This window comes from Antennarius striatus, chromosome 11 (genome assembly GCF_040054535.1).
Source record: "Antennarius striatus isolate MH-2024 chromosome 11, ASM4005453v1, whole genome shotgun sequence".
NCBI classification, from domain to species: domain Eukaryota; kingdom Metazoa; phylum Chordata; class Actinopteri; order Lophiiformes; family Antennariidae; genus Antennarius; species Antennarius striatus.
In genome coordinates, this window is record NC_090786.1 from 7,973,538 (window position 1) to 7,992,363 (window position 18,826).

At 37.9% G+C, this 18,826-nt stretch overlaps 1 protein-coding gene across 1 annotated transcript in view; it reads left to right on the plus strand.

Annotated features, from left to right (window-relative positions):
- grid1a (glutamate receptor, ionotropic, delta 1a) overlaps positions 1-18,826 on the plus strand; it is a 163,492-nt gene that overhangs the window by 75,186 nt on the left and 69,480 nt on the right. The window contains exon 2 of the mRNA XM_068327238.1: positions 3,567-3,851. Coding sequence (XP_068183339.1) covers positions 3,578-3,851 — 274 coding nt within the window. The 5' untranslated portion in view covers positions 3,567-3,577. The remainder of the gene's footprint in view (positions 1-3,566; positions 3,852-18,826) is intronic.

Here is an 18,826-nt window from a genome sequence, read left to right on the forward strand (position 1 = left end):
CCAAAACATTTGTCAGATGCTCACTAGCAATTTCTCATCATGTTTGGTCAGGAGGGCGTGCTAGGTTAAGGTTTGGATGAGGTGTTTCCCTTTCTGGTAAAGTGTTGTAGAACCTTCTTACTCGATTCATAAGGGTGTGAGAGTCGTTCTTAGCTTTATCACTATCCAGGGGGACCTTTCAGAGCTTATTGCCCCTTGATGGCATAGTTACCTCAATTGAAAACTAATCACAGGTTCATTCATTGGAAGGTCTCTAGATGTGAATTAATGTAAAACATGCTGCGGAACAGGGGATCGGTTTTTCATGATGCACCAAGTTAACATGCCTAATGTACATGATGACATCCATGCTAATTTTTCATATTCATCATCACTCCCAGAGTCAAACGCAAATAAAAGAAGAGGAAAAACACTTTTGTGGAATGGAACATGGTGCAGTGTTTCCTGCAGTCTCCCGTGCGTTAATGCAAAAAGCTACAAATAAACCCTTATAACCTTTCCCTTAAACTCTTTCTTTTTACGTCAAGTAGAACACCTAAAATGCAAGGTGACATTCTTACTACCAGTGCTTTTCCTCTGTATGATATTTTGCTGCACCTATACTGATTGATTTACAGTGCCATAATATAGTCCTGTCTTTGCAGTCGGTAGATGAAACTGTCATTTGTTGCATTAATATTCCTCCCCCTCTTCGATACAAGCACACACATACATCTGCTTTCCCAGTATGGCTCCATTCAACATGCACTTGTATTGTCCCTGCTTTTTTTGTGGCCTCTCCTTTCAGAGCCCCCATCTCATCATTAATGCCACATTTTCCATATTTCTATTTCTATACTTCCTCCTTCACATCTTCCCACTGAATTTACTCTGTATACGTTTATGACATGGTCATGGTTTTTAAACTGCATATCTTGTTTTGTTTTTGTTTAAAATTCTCAATATCAAGAGATTGCATGTCAGACTACAGTTTGGAAGGGCAGTTCCCTTGCTTGCCCTACCCCCCATATTTTGCAGACAATAAATAAGACCACATAATTGAGTGGTACTATGAGATGCAGCAAAACAGAAATAATTTTGTATTTTAAAACTATACCTTCAGCTATTAATGTTGAATAGAACCCTCGCCTTTGAGGAACAGTGACTTGAATTTTAAAGACAGTATTTTGCCTTAGACTGTCATGTGTCAATGACTAACCCCGAAGAAGATGACTATCCACCTTATAACAGACATATGGCTCAAAATTAAATGCAAATTCAGTAGTATTCAATAAACGTGTTTTGCATACGGATTCACATCGCTTCCTCTTTCCTGCTAATTGCTTGCTCCTGTGTTTTGTATCTTACACCCTAAGAGGATTGAATTATATAGTGTTCTCAGCCTTGTTTGTGCCACAAATAGGTTAGGTATTAGGCATAACATTATTTTACAACATAACATAAATTAATTTTATAAATTTAGTTATTGAATGTAGTTTTAAGGCTACATCAGCTGACTTCTATATCCCAGCTGCATAACTCACAAGTGTTTCCATTAGCAAGATAAATAATATGGCCATTGATCAATCAAGTGATCAATGTTTTTCAAGTTATTTAAAGTATAGATAACATAATTAGTAGCACTAAAGTGGAATCTTTATCTCTTTGCCCTAAAAGCAAACCTCCTCAAACTGCAAGAAAAAGAGCTGAGAGTTTAAGGTGGCATTTTGATTATTGGTTAGTAGCTAATCTGTTTTCTATCACTCAGTTTTGAAACAATTTGAAAATAACAAATCACATCTGACTAACCCAACCACAAAACTCAACTATCCTAGTCAAAATATTTTTCTTCACCACAGTAGCAGCAAAACTTCATGAACCCATCAGATGCTGTGATCCTTTTTGGTCTTATATGGACTCATATGAATTGAATTTACTTCATGTTGTTGATTAAACATACTGATTTTTTAATTGATATTGATTTCATTGTTTTTTTACATCCTGCTTCAAAGCAGTGATGTATTGTAATCGTCAGTGTTCAAGTGTTCGTCTGTCCGTTGGTTCGATAGTTGGTCCACCAAATGTCTTTGTAACCGTTGCAGATAGAAACAAAAAGCACATTACTCGGGCAGCAAGGGGATGAAAATGAGATTATTTGTACACTCAGGAACCAGATAAAATAGACAGATGAGGGAGAAAGCCAGTGTAAGACCAGAAAGAAAGATGAAACAAAAAGCCAATTACTTGGGATGCAAAACAGATGAAAATGCGATGATGACCTTGACCTTTGAGACAAGTAGGTAAGGTCAAAATTCAACTTTTGTACATTCAGGAACCGGATACGATAGAAAGACGAGGGAGAAGGCCAGTATGAGTAAGACCATAGATCAAAGCTAGTGTTTTGATGGTTTGGTTAAATGTGAAAGTAGCTCAGGGTAAAATTTTGAATTCAGAGACTGCAACATCCCGCGACTTAGGTCAGGGTACAATTTTCAATTCATGGGTGTCACGGGATGTTGCAGTCTCTGACTGCCTTGGTTCTAGTTATTATTGTTTCTGTTATTTTAGATAATGCGACCACTGATAAGATCAGGTAATGAAATGGCTTATATTAAGTACTGAATATACTCTATCGACAGGTGCCTCACAGGGACTATCACTGAGACCAAACAGCTTTTCCATTCATTTTTACATTTTAAAGTTGTAGAAGATATAGGACTTAACTCCTGGTAGACACGCTGACCTTCCCTAAGAGGATTTCAAACAGATTTCTTAAATTACAGTTGTAATGGTAAGACTCAACACAGACTTTATATATGTCTGCAGTCTTAATCTGTGCTGGTTGACAGCTTTTCACCATGGTTACAAGCAAGATAAAGAGTAGTGGGGGGGGCAGCATTTCATTTACTGTATATTCAATGGAGGCTTTATTTTCCATCCAAACCACAACCCACAACCTAAGATAAATATGTCCTGTTTAATTTGTGACAGATTCGTCCCACTCAGTCTTGGCTCTGTGCTTCTGCTAAAAACCTCCTGACTCATATAACTCTTTTATTCATGTGCTATTTCCAAGTGACTGTTATCCCTAACAAGGATTTTTGTTTTAATCAGCCATCTCATTTTTGTGTGGGGAAGAGGATTAAAGGATACCCCCCACTGAATCTCTATCTACACATTATAATACAAGTTCAGTACCAACCCTATCCTGCTTGTGATCTCTTCTCAACCGCAAAGGCTCAGATGTAATCCTTAGTAACAAACACAAAGAGCATCTTAAGTTTTTAAGCCAAGTTGGACACACTATCTTGAATAATGTAAAGATCTGATAATGTGAAAAAAATATTTTAGAAATAAAAATCTTGTTGGAATTTTTATCAGTTTAAATTTACTTTCAATGCATGTCTAACCATCCTTTATCTTGTTTCTTCTCTCCTCTTTTCCTGACCCAATTTTTCTCCACCTCTTTCTTTTTTCTTATTTTTCTCAACCTATATCCTTTTTTTCCTGTCTATCTCATTTCCTTTCTTGAAACCTTCTCTATTCTCCTCTTTCTGTCGTGTGTATTTCCTCTTTCTCCTGTCCAGCATGTGAGTTGATGAACCAGGGGATCTTAGCTTTGGTCACATCCACGGGTTGTGCAGCCGCTAGTGCCCTGCAGTCCTTGACAGATGCAATGCACATTCCCCACCTCTTCATCCAGAGAAATGGGGAAGGTTCACCCCGTACTGCGTGCCAGTTCAACCCTAGCCCAGATGGAGAGAGCTACACTTTGGCAGCCCGTCCACCTGTTCGAATCAACGATGTCCTGCTCACCCTCGTCTCAGAATTATACTGGCAGAAGTTCATCATCTTTTATGAGAGCGACTACGGTGAGTCCGGATGAATGAGAGTATCTGATGGTCAACGGTATAACATGAACAGACATTTCTCCCCAGACAGCAAAATCTATCAGCTTTGAAGTGTTGTCTGGCAAAAAAAAAAAAAAATGTCTACATCAAAAACCGAGATAGAAAGAAATTGAAAGTGCTCATTATGTTTTATGTTCACTAGACATCAGAATTTTAAATGACTGAGATGGAATTGACATTGACACCTTTATCTTACAAGGTACCTTTTAGTTGAGTTATGTTTATTGACCATTAGATATAGAATCTTTTTCATGGGCCTTTCTGTATATATCCAAATATACAGTATACAATGAGAACCGTAATTCTGACCTATATCTAAAATAATCTCAAACATTACAAGAGTATGGTAATTCTGTATAAATATAATTCACTTGATAGTATATATGAGATGTTATAAGTGATGCTTACCGCAAACCAATGTGACATTGTTGCTCTAGGAGCAACTACAAAACATATTCACCAAAACAAACGGACATATTCACCAAAACAAACTTGAAAATAATACAGTAAGTGGACTACAGTATAAGTCAATGACATCAGTGACCACCTACCAGTATTTACAGTTTATAATATCAAAAAACCTGACAAGTCAGCCAGAGGGAAACATAAAATACAGACGAGTGAGGGAGAGGGAGCAATTAATGCATTCAAGAATGATTTACTGGCACAAAATTGGAAGGTTGATCTACGTTCCTGCCCTCACCTATGGTCACGAGCCATGGGTCGTGACCAAAAGAACAAGATCCCGGATACAAGCGGCCGAAATGAGTTTCCTCCACAGGGTGTCCGGGCTCTCCCTTAGAGATAGGGTGAGAAGTTCGGTCATTCGGGAGGGACTCAGAGTCGAGAGGAGCCAGATGAGGTGGCTCGGGCATCTGGTTAGGATGCCTCGTGGACGCCTCCCTGGTGAGGTGTTCCAGGCACGTCCTACCGGGAGGAGACCCCGGGGATGACCCAGGACACGCTGGAGAGACTATGTCTCCCGGCTGGCCTGGGAACGCCTTGGGATTCTCACGGAGGAGCTGGACGAAGTGGCTAGGGGAGGGAAGTCTGGGCTCCCCTGCTTAAGCTGCTGCCCCCGCGACCCGACCCCGGATAAGCGGAAGAAGATGGATGGATGGATGGATGGATGGATGGATGGATGGATGGACCAAATCTGGCAAAAAAATCCTGTCACATTGTCATTTGACTATCGCAACAATGACCTTATAGAGAAAAATCTCAGAAAAATGTCAATGTTCACATCATTGCATGAAAATGAAATAAGAGAAATTCTAAATAAATGTAAATGCAAAACATCCACTGATTCAAATAAAATTGATATGAAAATTGTAATATTCCCCGCCACATCAGACTATTGCACAGTAGTTTCACCTTCTGCCACACCCCTGCTTAGCAGCACCCCTGCATCCACACATCTCCAACGCTTATCTCCCTCTCTTGTTGTTGTTTGTTGTTGTCTCTGAGCATATCAGCGCATCAGGCTTTGTGCCTTGAATACTTTACTGTTTATCACAGATGATAAAGCAAAGGCTAGTGACGGTAGGGCTAGTGGTGACAATCTCTCTGACGACAACTCTGCATCACACCAACATTCCCTTCCTCTCCCTCCTCTTCCTTTCCTTTAAAGATAAGCTACATGCAGGACCGTCAACATCAACAGCTGACTCCGGCTGTTGTTGTTGGATGCGCTTAAAAACTAGTCAAGAGTTCCTTGAACTTTTCTTATTCTCTTCCTTAAGTATTAAATTGCAAGAAGCAAAAGTTTACCATGAGTAAACTAATTCAAATGAATTCAAAATGGTTGTGTCAATCACAAGTAGAGCTTAACAGTAGATTTTAACATGTTAACACCATATATATACTGTGTGTGTGTGTGTGTGTGTGTGTGTGTGTTTGTGTGTGTGTGTGTGTGTGTGTGTGTGTGTGTATATATATAAAAAATATATATGGTATTCTTTATTCTTATTTTATTTAATTATGCATTGTTTTTATATCCTTTTTTTTTTAATTGTAGGAAAAATAACACAATCACATCAGTACCTTCTCCATTATTAGCATGTTCACATAGAGATAAAGCAGAGTTTAATTGGATCATTTGTGGCCCCAGACAATGAGGATGTGTCCCAGCAGTATTATATATTCTTAGATGCTCTCAATCACTTTTTTTATCATTCTCACCATGACTCCAATGTAGAAAAGAATTTTCCTGACTGACATTTTGCAAGAGTTGGAGAGGGGATCAAGGAGTGTTAAGACCAAAGACAGAGACATGAACAGACAGATATATTGTTGGATTGGCGTTACTCAGATGATACTTTTCCAATAGTTTTTTTTAATCTTTCCACTGCTTACTAAAGCACAAAGGGGATATAAATCTTTTTTATTTTTTCAGGACAGGAGAGGTACAGGTGATAGAGTGCATAGTGTAAAGAAGCCCTCAAGGAAATAAAGCCAGTCAATGTCCAAGTTTCATTCATGTGCCAGTCACTGTATCTCATGTAAAAGTAAAATGTTGCACGGTTATAGCTTGTATTGATTAATTTCCAACTTGGCATTTTTTTGTAGAAAGTCTAGTCTCATCTTTCGCAAAAGTTTAGCAGAAGAAGAGTTTCTGTCAGACTTTTTATCTACCTTATTTTTTTTATTCTGTCTACCTGTCTTTCTGTCTAGAAACTTGCTTCATATTCCTTTGCTTCAGAATGAAATTGTCTGTGTCTATCGGAATAGGCAGCCTCTGCCATACACCTGTCTGGCTGTCATTCATCTATTATCTATTACTTATCTCTACTCTATACTTCTGTTTTGTCTTCTGGTTGTCTAGCTCTCAATCCTTCAGACTGGCTGTCTATCTAACTACCAATAGCCATGTCTGTCTTTCTTTCTGTCTATCAATTCTGTCTGTCTCACAAACTTTCTGTCTCAACTACACTTTGTACTGCTGTTTATCTGTCTTAGTTATTGACTACCTGCCTGTCTGTCTGACTAACTAACTCTGTCTGAATAAGTGGCTGTCAGGATGAATTGCTAGCCAGGTTTTGCACTGTTTCTTGCTTTCAGTCCATTTTGTCCATGATCTGCATTTTTGGTTGTTTCCATTTACAATATTCTTCCATTCTTTGAATCATATCACGTTAAAAAGTCTTGTATAGAATCCCACATCAACCCTCTGCAACATATCATAGCCTTAAAATACCCTGTGAAATGAGACCTCTGACTGGCACACGGGGACTCAGTGCGCCATTGAGGAATAGTAGATGGGAATTCTGGTTCTAACAAAATAGTCTCTAAGCTTTTTAAAGTCTGTTAAATTAGGTGTTCACAAAGTTGAAACCATTGACATTTGAGCTTGTCTTACAGTGGTAAAGTCCACACTGATTAATTAAGAAATGTAGAAAATAATTAGTAACCCTATCACAGAACAGTCAAAATACCAACAGTGCATGAAGCAGGGCTACAGCAACTCAGGATATGACCTAGTGAGTATTTATGTTTGTAAATATGTGTTGGCACTACTTTGTGACAAGACAGTAACTCTGATTAATCATAACAACTAATTTTGGGCCCTAAAATGAGACTTAAGTTAGAGTTTAAAATACTATATACCGGTAAGTATCTTGTAAATAAATGTTCTTATAGAAAGCTGCTGCAGAGGTTATTCTCTCTGTCAACACACTGTCATGTAAAAATTCAAAATGACAATTATAAGAATTAAAAAAAAAAACTGCACTGCCATAAGCTTTGAGGTTGAGCCACTTTAATTACATACCCTGACAGCTGCCGCTCACTTAACGCATCACACCAATGCTCAAATTTATGTAGAAGTTCCCACTGTGTCTTGATATAGTGTAAGCTGTACATGCGTATTGGTCCAAGCTTAACATCAAAATTAACAAAATAGGTTTTGTTTTTTTGTTTTTTCTTGTGGTCTTCCAGCAGTCCCTTAAGTTCACACTAACACTTTTCATTAAGACTCAACGTGCAGTCAGTTCAGACTAAACAAGTCTTAATTTAGGGCACCTCAACACCTATCCTGTTTGGATTAGTTGAAGTCTATTTATATGATTAGTGTAGTTAATTTAGTTCTGTGTGAAAGTTGACTATTGAACCCTGTATGGAACAAACAACCAAAGAAACCCCAAAACCTTTTGAACTCTGTTTTTTCATCAGATTCCATCAGAATCCTAAAATTGATTGTTTGTTAGAAAACAAACTGTCCAACAACTACAGGACTTGTTGGATGTAGACATACTGTATTTCTTTGAATGTAGACATGTACACAACTTTACTGTGTATAGCTTTATACGTCATTGGCAATCTTCCAGCTACTGAGATTTTTACCTAGTTTTTACTTTTAGCATAAATCATGTTCATTTGGACATTTTCTTTGATGTTCAACTTCTAGGAATAACAAGGCTACATAATCAAATGTGCATTTCTTTTAACTTATTCTGTCTGTCTACTTAATGTGATGTTTGGTCATGAGCCTTCTTTATTTTGAGAATTTTCTGCATCCTCCCTTTAATTCTTGTGTCTTCCTCCTGCTTCAATTGGCAGCCCTGTGCAGCCTTACTCAACCTCTGTCAATAACATAGTTGGCCAGTATTTGGCATTAATGATTGTCAATGTCCCAGTCAACTAGTAAATCTGATATTGACTAATAGAAGACACACTTCCTTGACATTGCTACTGACGCAACAACCTTCATCAAATCCTTGGTGCCAAAGCCTTTTATGACTTTTATGACTTAAGTCAGCAAGAACAACCCTGTGACATCTCATTATTGAGTCATCTCCACAAGACTTTATGATGGGTTTTGGAAGCCTGAGGCATTGTTATTTTTTACTAACATTAAATTACCACAGCTACAAGATGTATAAAGAGGTTTATTAAATATATATTCTTCATATTCTTAGTTTTGAGTCTGTATAGTTAAATGTGAAAAAAGAACACATGGCTCATTGTTTGATGTATTGAAAACCAGACTTTGAAAACTGTGTCTGTGGTGACGAATATTTAATATCACAAATTAGCTCACAGGCTTCACTGCATGTATGCTATATAAAGAGAAACAAGTACCTCTGAAAAAAGATAGCATTTCATTTTTGTGTGTGAAAGGGTTAGAATATAAGTCAGCTTTGGTTCAATTATGTGGCTGCAGAGGACAGTTGAAGTCACTGAAGAAAAGAGAAAGAATGTAAAGTCACCAATGCTTGAAGCATTAAATGACATTCCATTCAAAGAGCCTACCAAAGATGAATTGTTGTCTCGCACACTATATTGTTACTCTATAATATACTTCAGTAATATGCTTTTAAGTACTTCCATAATAAGGTTAGGTTTTAAACTAACTAGTTTTTGAAATAACTAGGTTTTTGTACTAACTAGGTTTTGAACTAATTAACTAACTAGGTTTCTTAAACTAACTAGTTTCTGAACGAACTGATTAACTAACCAACCCATTAGGTTCTGAACAAATTAGGTTCTAAACTAACTAGGATTTGTACTAACTAGGTTTTGAACTAACTCACTAGGTTTTGAACTAACTACATTTTGAATTATTATTTAACATAACATCATATTTATATTTATGTAATTATTTAATTTAATTATTAATTAAACTAAATTGAAGCCAGCTGTAAGTAAATGTGTGTGAATGAGAGGGACCCAAGTGGAAGAGTGAGGTTATAGGGAGAAGAGATCAAGAAGGTGGAGGATTTTTAGTACTTAGGGTCAACAGTCCAGAGCAGCAATGGAGAGTTTGGAAAAGAGGTGAAGAAGCGTGTACAGGCAGGATGGAACGGGTGGAGGAAAGTATCAGGTGTGATGTGTGATAGAAGAGTTTGAGCTAAAATGAAAGGAAAGGTGTACAAAACTGTGGTGAGACCAGCGATGTTGTTTGGTCTGGAGACAGTGTCACCGAGGAAAAGACAGGAGACAGAGCTGGAGGTAGCAGAGATGAAGATGCTGAGGTTCTCTCTGGGAGTGACCAGGAAGGATAGGATCAGGAATGAGTACATCAGAGGGACAGCACATGTTAGGGGTTTTGGAGATAAAGTCAGAGAGGCCAGACTGAGATGGTTTGGACATGTCCAGAGGAGAGACAGTGAATATATTGGTAGAAGGATGCTGAGTTTTGAACTGCCAGGCAGGAGGACCAGAGGAAGACCAAAGAGGATGTTTATGGATGTAATGAAGGAAGACGTGAAGGTAGTTGGTGTGAGAGAAGAGGATTCAAAGGACAGGGTTAGATGGAGGAAATTGATTCGCTGTGGCGACCCCTGAAGGGAAAAGCCGAAAGGAAAAGAAGAAGATTGTTTATGTGTACACTACTTATGTTGACACTGTATGTTTGCACTTTGACACCAATCCTGCTTTACATGCTTTCAATTGCCCCTTGGGGACTAATAAAGTTCTTTGAATTGAATTGAATTATAATCTAAACTAAAGTACAGACTAAGACCTTCTGAACAGTTACAGTGCTTCCTAAAAAGGCTGATTGACAAGCTGTTACTCAGAGTTTGTAGCTAAATCCAACCAATGATTGAAGGACTTGGAAGATCAAAAATGCAGATTGTTCTCATTAATACTATTATCTATAATGCACACATTTTGAATTTTTAGAATAAAACTAAAAACATTTCATATCTAATACATTATCGGCTCATAAACTGAAAGTAGTAGCACATTTGCCTCCTCTGCTGGCAGGGTTAGAAGGTTGGCAGCGTTGCTGGATTGTTGATAAAAAAAAAACCCAACCAAGTAAGCAAGCATGCAAGGGAAAGAAAAAAAAAAACAATAAAAGAAGGAACCTCAGGAGGCAGGTTAGTAGACACATGCGACCAAATAAAGTCATAGCATTTATAAATCCTGATGATAAAACCATTTGAAATATACTGTAAAACATGTTAATCCACGGGAACCTTAAAACAGCATTTTTTTATTTGGATTGTAGCCGATTGTGTCCATGACCTGAGTGTGTCCAATAATCTAGTCTAAAGTTAGTTATACAACTTTTTATAGGAAGAGGGGATCTTCTGACTCCTTCACACTGAAAAGATCACCTCACTTAATGTTTTTATATGTTTTTAAAATCCCATAGCAAAATGTACAGACCATGAACAGACCATGAACTGTTGAAAACAGGACATTCAATTTCAGATTCAGTGTAAGCATGACTGCTACACACTGAGGCCATCTTTATTGAACATGAAACGTGTAGATTATGTGATGGATCTATGTGCTGTGTGATGAAACTGTTTCTTGCTGAGTTGCTATGTCATCAATATACTTCTGGTGCAATAGTCTTTACGAAAGCAAATGTTGGAAGAAAATATTGAACATCCCCTGTGTGTAGCTTGAGGCACCTTTAGATAGTGGCACTGAAAGAATAATCCATCTATACATCTAAAGCATACCCATTTGGAAAATTTTCATTTTACCTTATTTCTATAATCCTTTAGTTTTTGGATGAGAGCACCAGGAGCCGCAGTAACAGAGCACAAGCAGAGCTGTGTGTTTTATTACATTTTAAACAGCTGGCTTCCCTGATCTTATTGGCAATGTGTATCTAAGTGCAATGGTGTGCTGGGGAAGCTGATTAATTCTAGTCTCCTCCAATGCATCAGTCGCATAAAAGGTGCTTTATGTAACCGACTTTAGGTTTCACCTATTCTGTTTCTATTTGCTATTATGGATTTCATTTGTTATGGTGGTTGTGATTGTTGTTGTTGTTGTTGCGAAGTAGCGCTGCATTGTAATTGTCAGTGATGGTGTGTTCGTCCATCCGTCCGTTGGTCCACCATATATCTTTACAACTGTTGCAAATAGAAAGATGATAGAAAAAGCACATCCAGAAGTGCGCTATGTTTTGTGAGTGAGTCTCAGACTTCCTCGAAACACAAAAGTGCTTTAAACAGTCAATAAGAGTGTGGGAAAAGGTAATACAGATAGAAAGTGGTTTAATATCAGTATGGGGAGGGTTCATAAACATTTAGATTACTGTAAATAATATGATAAATAGTTTGTCGCTCTTTCACCAAATTTGTTAATCCTGAAGAGATATAATCACAAAACAGAAAGGAACATTTTCACGAAGCCAGAGGCACAAAAATGTGTAAGTCAGGGTAAAATGTTGAATTCAGGGGTGTCACGAGATGTTGCAGTCTCTGACTGCCTTGTTGTTGTTGTGGTTGTGGTCGTTGTTGTTGTTGGAAAGGATTTTCTATCACTTGGTGAACATGCATCAAAAATAACCTTGTTTTTTTATTTGTTTGTAATTCCATATGGATAAGGACATGTTGATGTCTTCATTCCTAATTTTTTAAAAATTATAGCTTGATTTGTTAAAAATTAAAGCTTAAAACAATGCTCTCTTTGCCCTGCTCTGTTTATTTATAACACATATGGTACATCCTGTAATAGATACCTGAAAAGGATCTTGAACCTAAGTATCTTTCTGAAGGATGTTTCGCACGTAGACTGGAGAAACTGGGGATCGAAAAACTGACCCTCAAACAAGTAGACTAATGCCCTCACTGCTTAATACATAACTCTTTTATTGATACTTCCATAAAGTATTCAAAGATTCAAAGAAATGTATTTGTAATTGTGCAGGGATGAACAACAATATGAAAATTTGAAGTTTCTGTCATGGTACACAAAAAACTTACATAGAAGATGACATTTGGAGTAAATTAAAGGATAGAAAAGAGAAGATAGCTGTGTGGCTCCTGAATTTCACCTATAATGAGCTGCTGTGCATTGCATCAACAAAATGGGTGTGACAACATGGTCAGCATCTTAGAATGAGAAATTAACTTCTTAAAAATATTGTACCTCAATTTAGATGTTTTGCCATTGTGTACATTTTGTAGCTAAAAGATATGTATTGTCGTTTAAGATTGTGTTTTATTTTCTTTCTTTGTTTTCTTTTATAAACCATTTTTTGGTTGAGCCCGGTAATATCATTATCATTGTCACTGTTATTATCCATAGAGCTTTACAGAAAACACTGTAGGCCCTAACCAAACTTGCAGAGTTTCTAACGTGATTGCACACACTAATGCTCTAAAGGTTGCATTATGTTTTCTATACTTGTATGCCTTTGAGAATGCCTTTTAAGATGTGTTTGCTTGATCGATTGTGGGTCATTGATTTTGTGTGGGAGGGCGAACAGTGGTTAGACTATTTGCAAACAAAAGCTTCTATGAATTTGTCTTTGTTTTATCAGAACAAGCAGCGTATAAAAGGCAACCGTCGGGTGATTATAGGAAATCTTAAGACAGGGTTGATTTTCTTGAACATCACTGAGCTCCTTGGCAGGCCTGTGTGAGTTAACATGTGCTTAGTAAAGACTATGGAACAGCTACATCTGTCTCTGCACACCCTGTGGTGAATGGCTCTGCTGGAGGATGAGAGAATTAGGCGATTAGGTGAGACTGATTAAGCTGCTTTTGTAGGGGCAGTAGGAGGGTGGTTCCAGCAGTACAAGTGCATTTACAACACAGGCATGGTCTGAGCGCAGACAAAAACAGAGGACATCTCCTGTAGATTGTGTAGCAAGACAGTAATGAATATCACTACATCTTAGGGTTGTGTGAATATCTTGACAGCAATTGAAAACATTGCATCATTAAATACGTCCGCATTTCAATGTTGATTGTATTACAATTAATGATTTACATGCTGTGTTTCTCACATACTTTCTTTTTCCACATGCCTATTGTTGAAGGGGTTTGCAACATAATAATCACTCAAAATGTGTTGTGCATAAGAGGATGTCACACAATGCTCATCACAAGAAGCATTGCATGGGTTTCTGACAATATATGCATACACTCAGCTTATATATACCCTGTCAGGCTTGTCAGACACAACAGCTGGGCAGGATGAGGTCCAGGCATCTTCCCATCGACATTTAATGGGGAATGTGTCATTATATGTATAGATATGTGCAAGCAATTTCTGTACATCAGATGCAGTGGAAAAATAAAACGTGTGATAACAACAATTACACAGTCATTTTCCATTACTGATTTCCTTTATTAGTTTCCTCTTTGATTTTGTGCATTGTGTTTCTAGCCTCCACAGCCTTCCTTGAATATTCTACCAGTTTCACATTTTTGTTATGTTTGGATTTTTGTGTTTTTTATGCTCCCTATCAGATAGATCTGTCTTACGCAAGATTCACACGACCTGAGAAATGGGAAGATTTCAGACCAATTTGGTCCCTAACACAATCTGTGGTTAGCCCAAATGGGCTGGTCCAGGCTTAAGTCTTACTTATCCTCCTGTTACGTACAAACCTACTGTAGCTACATCCTCCACATATGATCTATTCATCAATGCCTTCATGAGTGTTTTTTTAAAATTTATTTTATTAACTGTTTTAATCCCCAAAGGGAAATTAAGAATCCACTCTACACACAGGTTAGTGGGTACATGCATATAAAGTATAGTGTGTACAGGCTCATAACACACACCCACTGGGCCTGTAGTCATGCAGGTGAGGGGTGCACCTTCACGGTGCGCCTCCAGTTAGCAACTTGTAAAGGGGACGACACCTTGCTCAAGGGCGCCTCAGCAGTGCTCGGGAGATGAGCTGAAACCTTCCCATTGTCAGCTCACACTCCGGGTGTGGCAGGAATCGAACCGCCGATTTCTTGACGCTGACACTGATATAACCACATTAGGACAACAAAGTTTTAAAGCTTTGGTCAACAACCAATATTGCAACTGTTAGGGGAGATAAACAGGGACAAACAACAATATCTACAATAACTACAATACATGCAGAGAGGTGTGTAAATGGAGAGAAACTGTAAAAGTAGGGAAAATAGCTTTTTAATCCTATGCAGCATAGAAACACCTGGAAAACCTCTTCAGAGACCAGTGAGAAATTGTAACCCTGTGATGTTAAGGAATTGTATTATATTAGATTTGCAGATACTGTATATGCAATAAACATTGTTGTCATTATTATTCTATCAATGTTGCTTAGCAGTCGGAAATGAAATAATTCATGGTGACACAGACGGTATTTCACCTAGGATTCAAAGATTAATACTTTTGGTGAGTCCTAATTAGAATACTATATCAGTGTTGAAGCTTATGCAAATGGTTTAAATGGATAACCATTAGACTTTTTTTATTTGCAGTAGTTAAGCTGTCTACTTTTTTCACGCCAGTGCACCACTTAACCACATGGAAACACACACAGACACACACACAGACACACACACTCACACACATAGGACAATTTGGAAAGCTCAATCCAGCTGAACTGCATGTTTTTTGGCAAACTCCGCACAGAGCGGGACTCAAACCGGGAACTGCTGTGCGGCAACAGCACAATCCACTGCGCCACTCTGCTGACTTGTCTTTTTAATCTCGTTGAATTATCTTAAACTGAATTAGAATCTACACACATGGTGTGACAACAACCAATAGAGTTCAAAATTAGCAAAATCCATTGACTGGGTTGGTTGAAATTTCTCAAAAATTGATTTTATTGGTTCTTCAAACACAACTCCATCTTCAACACAGCTGTGCTTTTGCTATTCCTGAACTGTGATGCACATACCTCCAGGATTGTGCAAAATAATATTGGGGATGTGTGGGGAGTTTCATTTTGAATGTCACATTTAAATTTTCAAACTGACCTATGAATTAACAAGCAGGTCTAAGTGTTGTTTCAGTGAATTGAATGAGTTAAACAATACAGAGGTGTTTGTCAGCAGTTCAGTATGAGAGAGAGAGAGAGAGAGAGAGAGAGAGAGAGAGGAGAGAGAGAGAGAGAGAGAGAGAGAGAGAAGAGAGAGAGAGAGAAGAGGAGAGAGAGAGAGAGAGAGAGAGAGAGAGAGAGAGGAGAGAGAGAGAGAGAGAGAGGAGAGAGAGAGAGAGAGAGAGAGAGAGAGAGAGAGAGAGAGAGAGAGAGAGAGAGAGAGAGAGAGAGAGAGAGAGAGAGAGAGAGAGAGAGAGAGAGAGAGAGAGAGAGAGAGAGAGAGAGAGAGAGAGAGAGAGAGAGAATCTTGCATGTGTGATTTATAGCTCCATGAGACAAGCCTGCTCAGGTGTGCTGAATCTGATGAGGGCTCAGCTCTGCCCTTCAATTACATGAAACACAGAAAAAACACATCCAGCAATGGAAGGAAAGTTAAGATTAACTATCAGGCACAACCTTGCATGGAGTCTGCCTTTAAACAAAGTAAAAATGGAAATTACTGTTTACACGTTTAATGTTTGGTTTGGTTCAGGGTTTGAGTAGAAACAGTGTCGCCACCTGGTGGCCACTGTTTAAGAAACCCGCTCCTGTAGATGAAGAGCTTAATTCTGCGCAAAATCTCATAAATTACTTTAAAATTAGCTTAATCATGTTTAACTCCAACTTGGTTTATTGAGGAGGCATATGACTAATTTAATTTAAAAGTTGGTCTTTTATTTTGGCAGCTAAAAGTGGTTTTATAAGCAAACAACTGACTAACATTGAGCGTGAACTATGCTAGTTTGCCACTGTTCCCTGTAAATTATTTTGTACCTTATTTTGTTGTTTATATATATATATATATATATATCATAAAGAACAGCTCAGGATTTCTGCAGCAGAAATCCTGAGTGACAAAATAAAAGTTGATCCACAGACCTCTTAGCCAGGCTGAATTCATATTTATGGTAAAACACAGTGTTAACATGGAATAAATGTCCGCAGTCAGTAAAACGAAGGTATATTGAATCGGAAACAGTCACGTCTCACTCTCTGACCTCTTTGTGCTGTTGTAATTGCTCTTCTGGCAGTGCGTGACAAAGTCAGTGCCTGGTACATTTCAGATATGCAAAAAAATTCACATTGCATATAATTAGCCAATATTGTTGTAGCAGAAAAAAACAATTATTGCTTCAACAGACTCATCTCAGTCTTGGGTAAGCATGGGTTGGTATTGGAACCATTACCCAGATTCTTCTGCTTAGACTGCAGCACATGCTTGACAGTGAAATGAAATCCTCAGAGCCTTTTTCTCATGATAGTTCACAATAAAGAGGTAGTTACACTTAAGTCACTCCTTGAGATGAAGTGGAAAAGATTGTTGGAGGACTGCACAGGATATTTCTCAATCTCCTTGTCTTCCCTGTTCTCTCAGATCATATATATATAATGAAGTCATGTTAAGTAGAAAATTGGAAAGGGACGGATAGCCATCAAGAGGTCAGGAGGTTACTATTTTAAGAGCAAGCCACTAATATAGCAAAGAGTAAAGTTTGGACATCTAAAACTTCCCGGAGTTTTGTAGTCAAAGTCAAACTTGTGTCTAAAATCAGGCCCTTAATTCCACATTAATCCGCTTTTCTATATCCAGCCCATCGCAAACACAATTGCCAATGGTAAAGCCCACTGTCGATTTTAAGCATTGGCTTTTAAGTCTGATGTTTCTATAGGGGTCTTCTGGTAGTAACTACATGGTAGCTTTCCCCTGGCTGTTCAAGGTATTAAAAACTATGTTTGTTGCAGCATGTTTGTCCAATACTCTGTTTCGCAGATATGAGGATTTCACCCAGCAGCAGCATCACAGTGTGTAACTACTGAAGCAAACATTCAGTCAGGGAATAATATTCTTTTCCATGCTAAGGCCTGTAGATTATTTTGTTATTTTGGGGTGCAAGTGTGTGTGTGTGTGTGTGTGTGTGTGCGTGTGTGTGTGTGTGTGTGTGTGTGTGTGTGTGTGTGTGTGTGTGTGTGTGTGTGTGTGTGTGCGCGTGTGTGTGTGTGTGTGTGAACGAGAGAGAATGGGAAGTCTTCAAAATGATTAACAATTAGCTAAGTAATTGCATATTTTCACTTGTCTTTTTTAAGTTATGAATACATTTCAGCACAGTAATAGAAATAATATTTTCACATTGAATTAAGTCTTAAGTGATTTTCTTCTGATTGTTGTTTTGCTCTTATTAGCTTGTGTTCCAGTTTTTGCTGCATGGCCCTCATACCTCATATAACTGCCTCATGCCTGTATGGCATGATATTATAAAATCTATAATGTGCGTGGCTGTGCTTGCATTAAGCATATCTCTGTTGATCCACGGTGCTTTTCAATGCCTCAGTATATTTTCTGTTCCCAGTACAAGAGTGCTAGAGATCTGAGGGATGCAAAAATAGAAAGCACACCCACAGTTACACATGACACACACACACATTAACAGATATGCATTTCCACAAACATTCACTATGGATGCAAAGGGAAGTCTGGTATTACTGATTTTGGCTGGTCTATTTCACAATGCGGCATGAATTGGCACAAACTGGGCTTGGTGCCTAATCTATAAATCAGGAGGTCTCAAAGCACATTGAGGGCGCCGATCCAGCAGGTCATCAAAATTGCTCAGGTGGTAACTGTCAACATTAAATAAAAATCTTTTCATAGACAGAGCTTCTTTTATGCATTCATTATTTTTTCAATCAGAAGTTGACTTCCCTGTTGTTTCCCTCCTGTCTAAGGACTATTATTGAGAAAATGGAATACGTTGTTTTTTTAAAGTTCTTTTTATAATCATGAGACACAAGCAGCATGACTGAAGTTCCAATGCAATCTAATCTGTTCCACTTTATTTCTATAGCACAATTTAAATAAACACACGGTTTCCAAAGTGCTCCACAGTCAATAAATAAACAACACAACAAACGCACCATAAAAAATGAATACAATGCAATAACATAAAATATCAAATAAAAAAAACAATAACATAAGTTAAAAATGGAAATAAAATAAGATAAAAGAATAAAAGTTATATCTAAATACTATATAATAATATAAATTATATGTAATAATATACAAAATTAACACTCTAGATGTCCTCAAAGCGTTGGGTTTTAAGAAGAGATTGAAAATGAGACAGTGTAGAAGCCTGCTTAATGTGCATTGGCAATCCATTCCATAGTTTAGAAG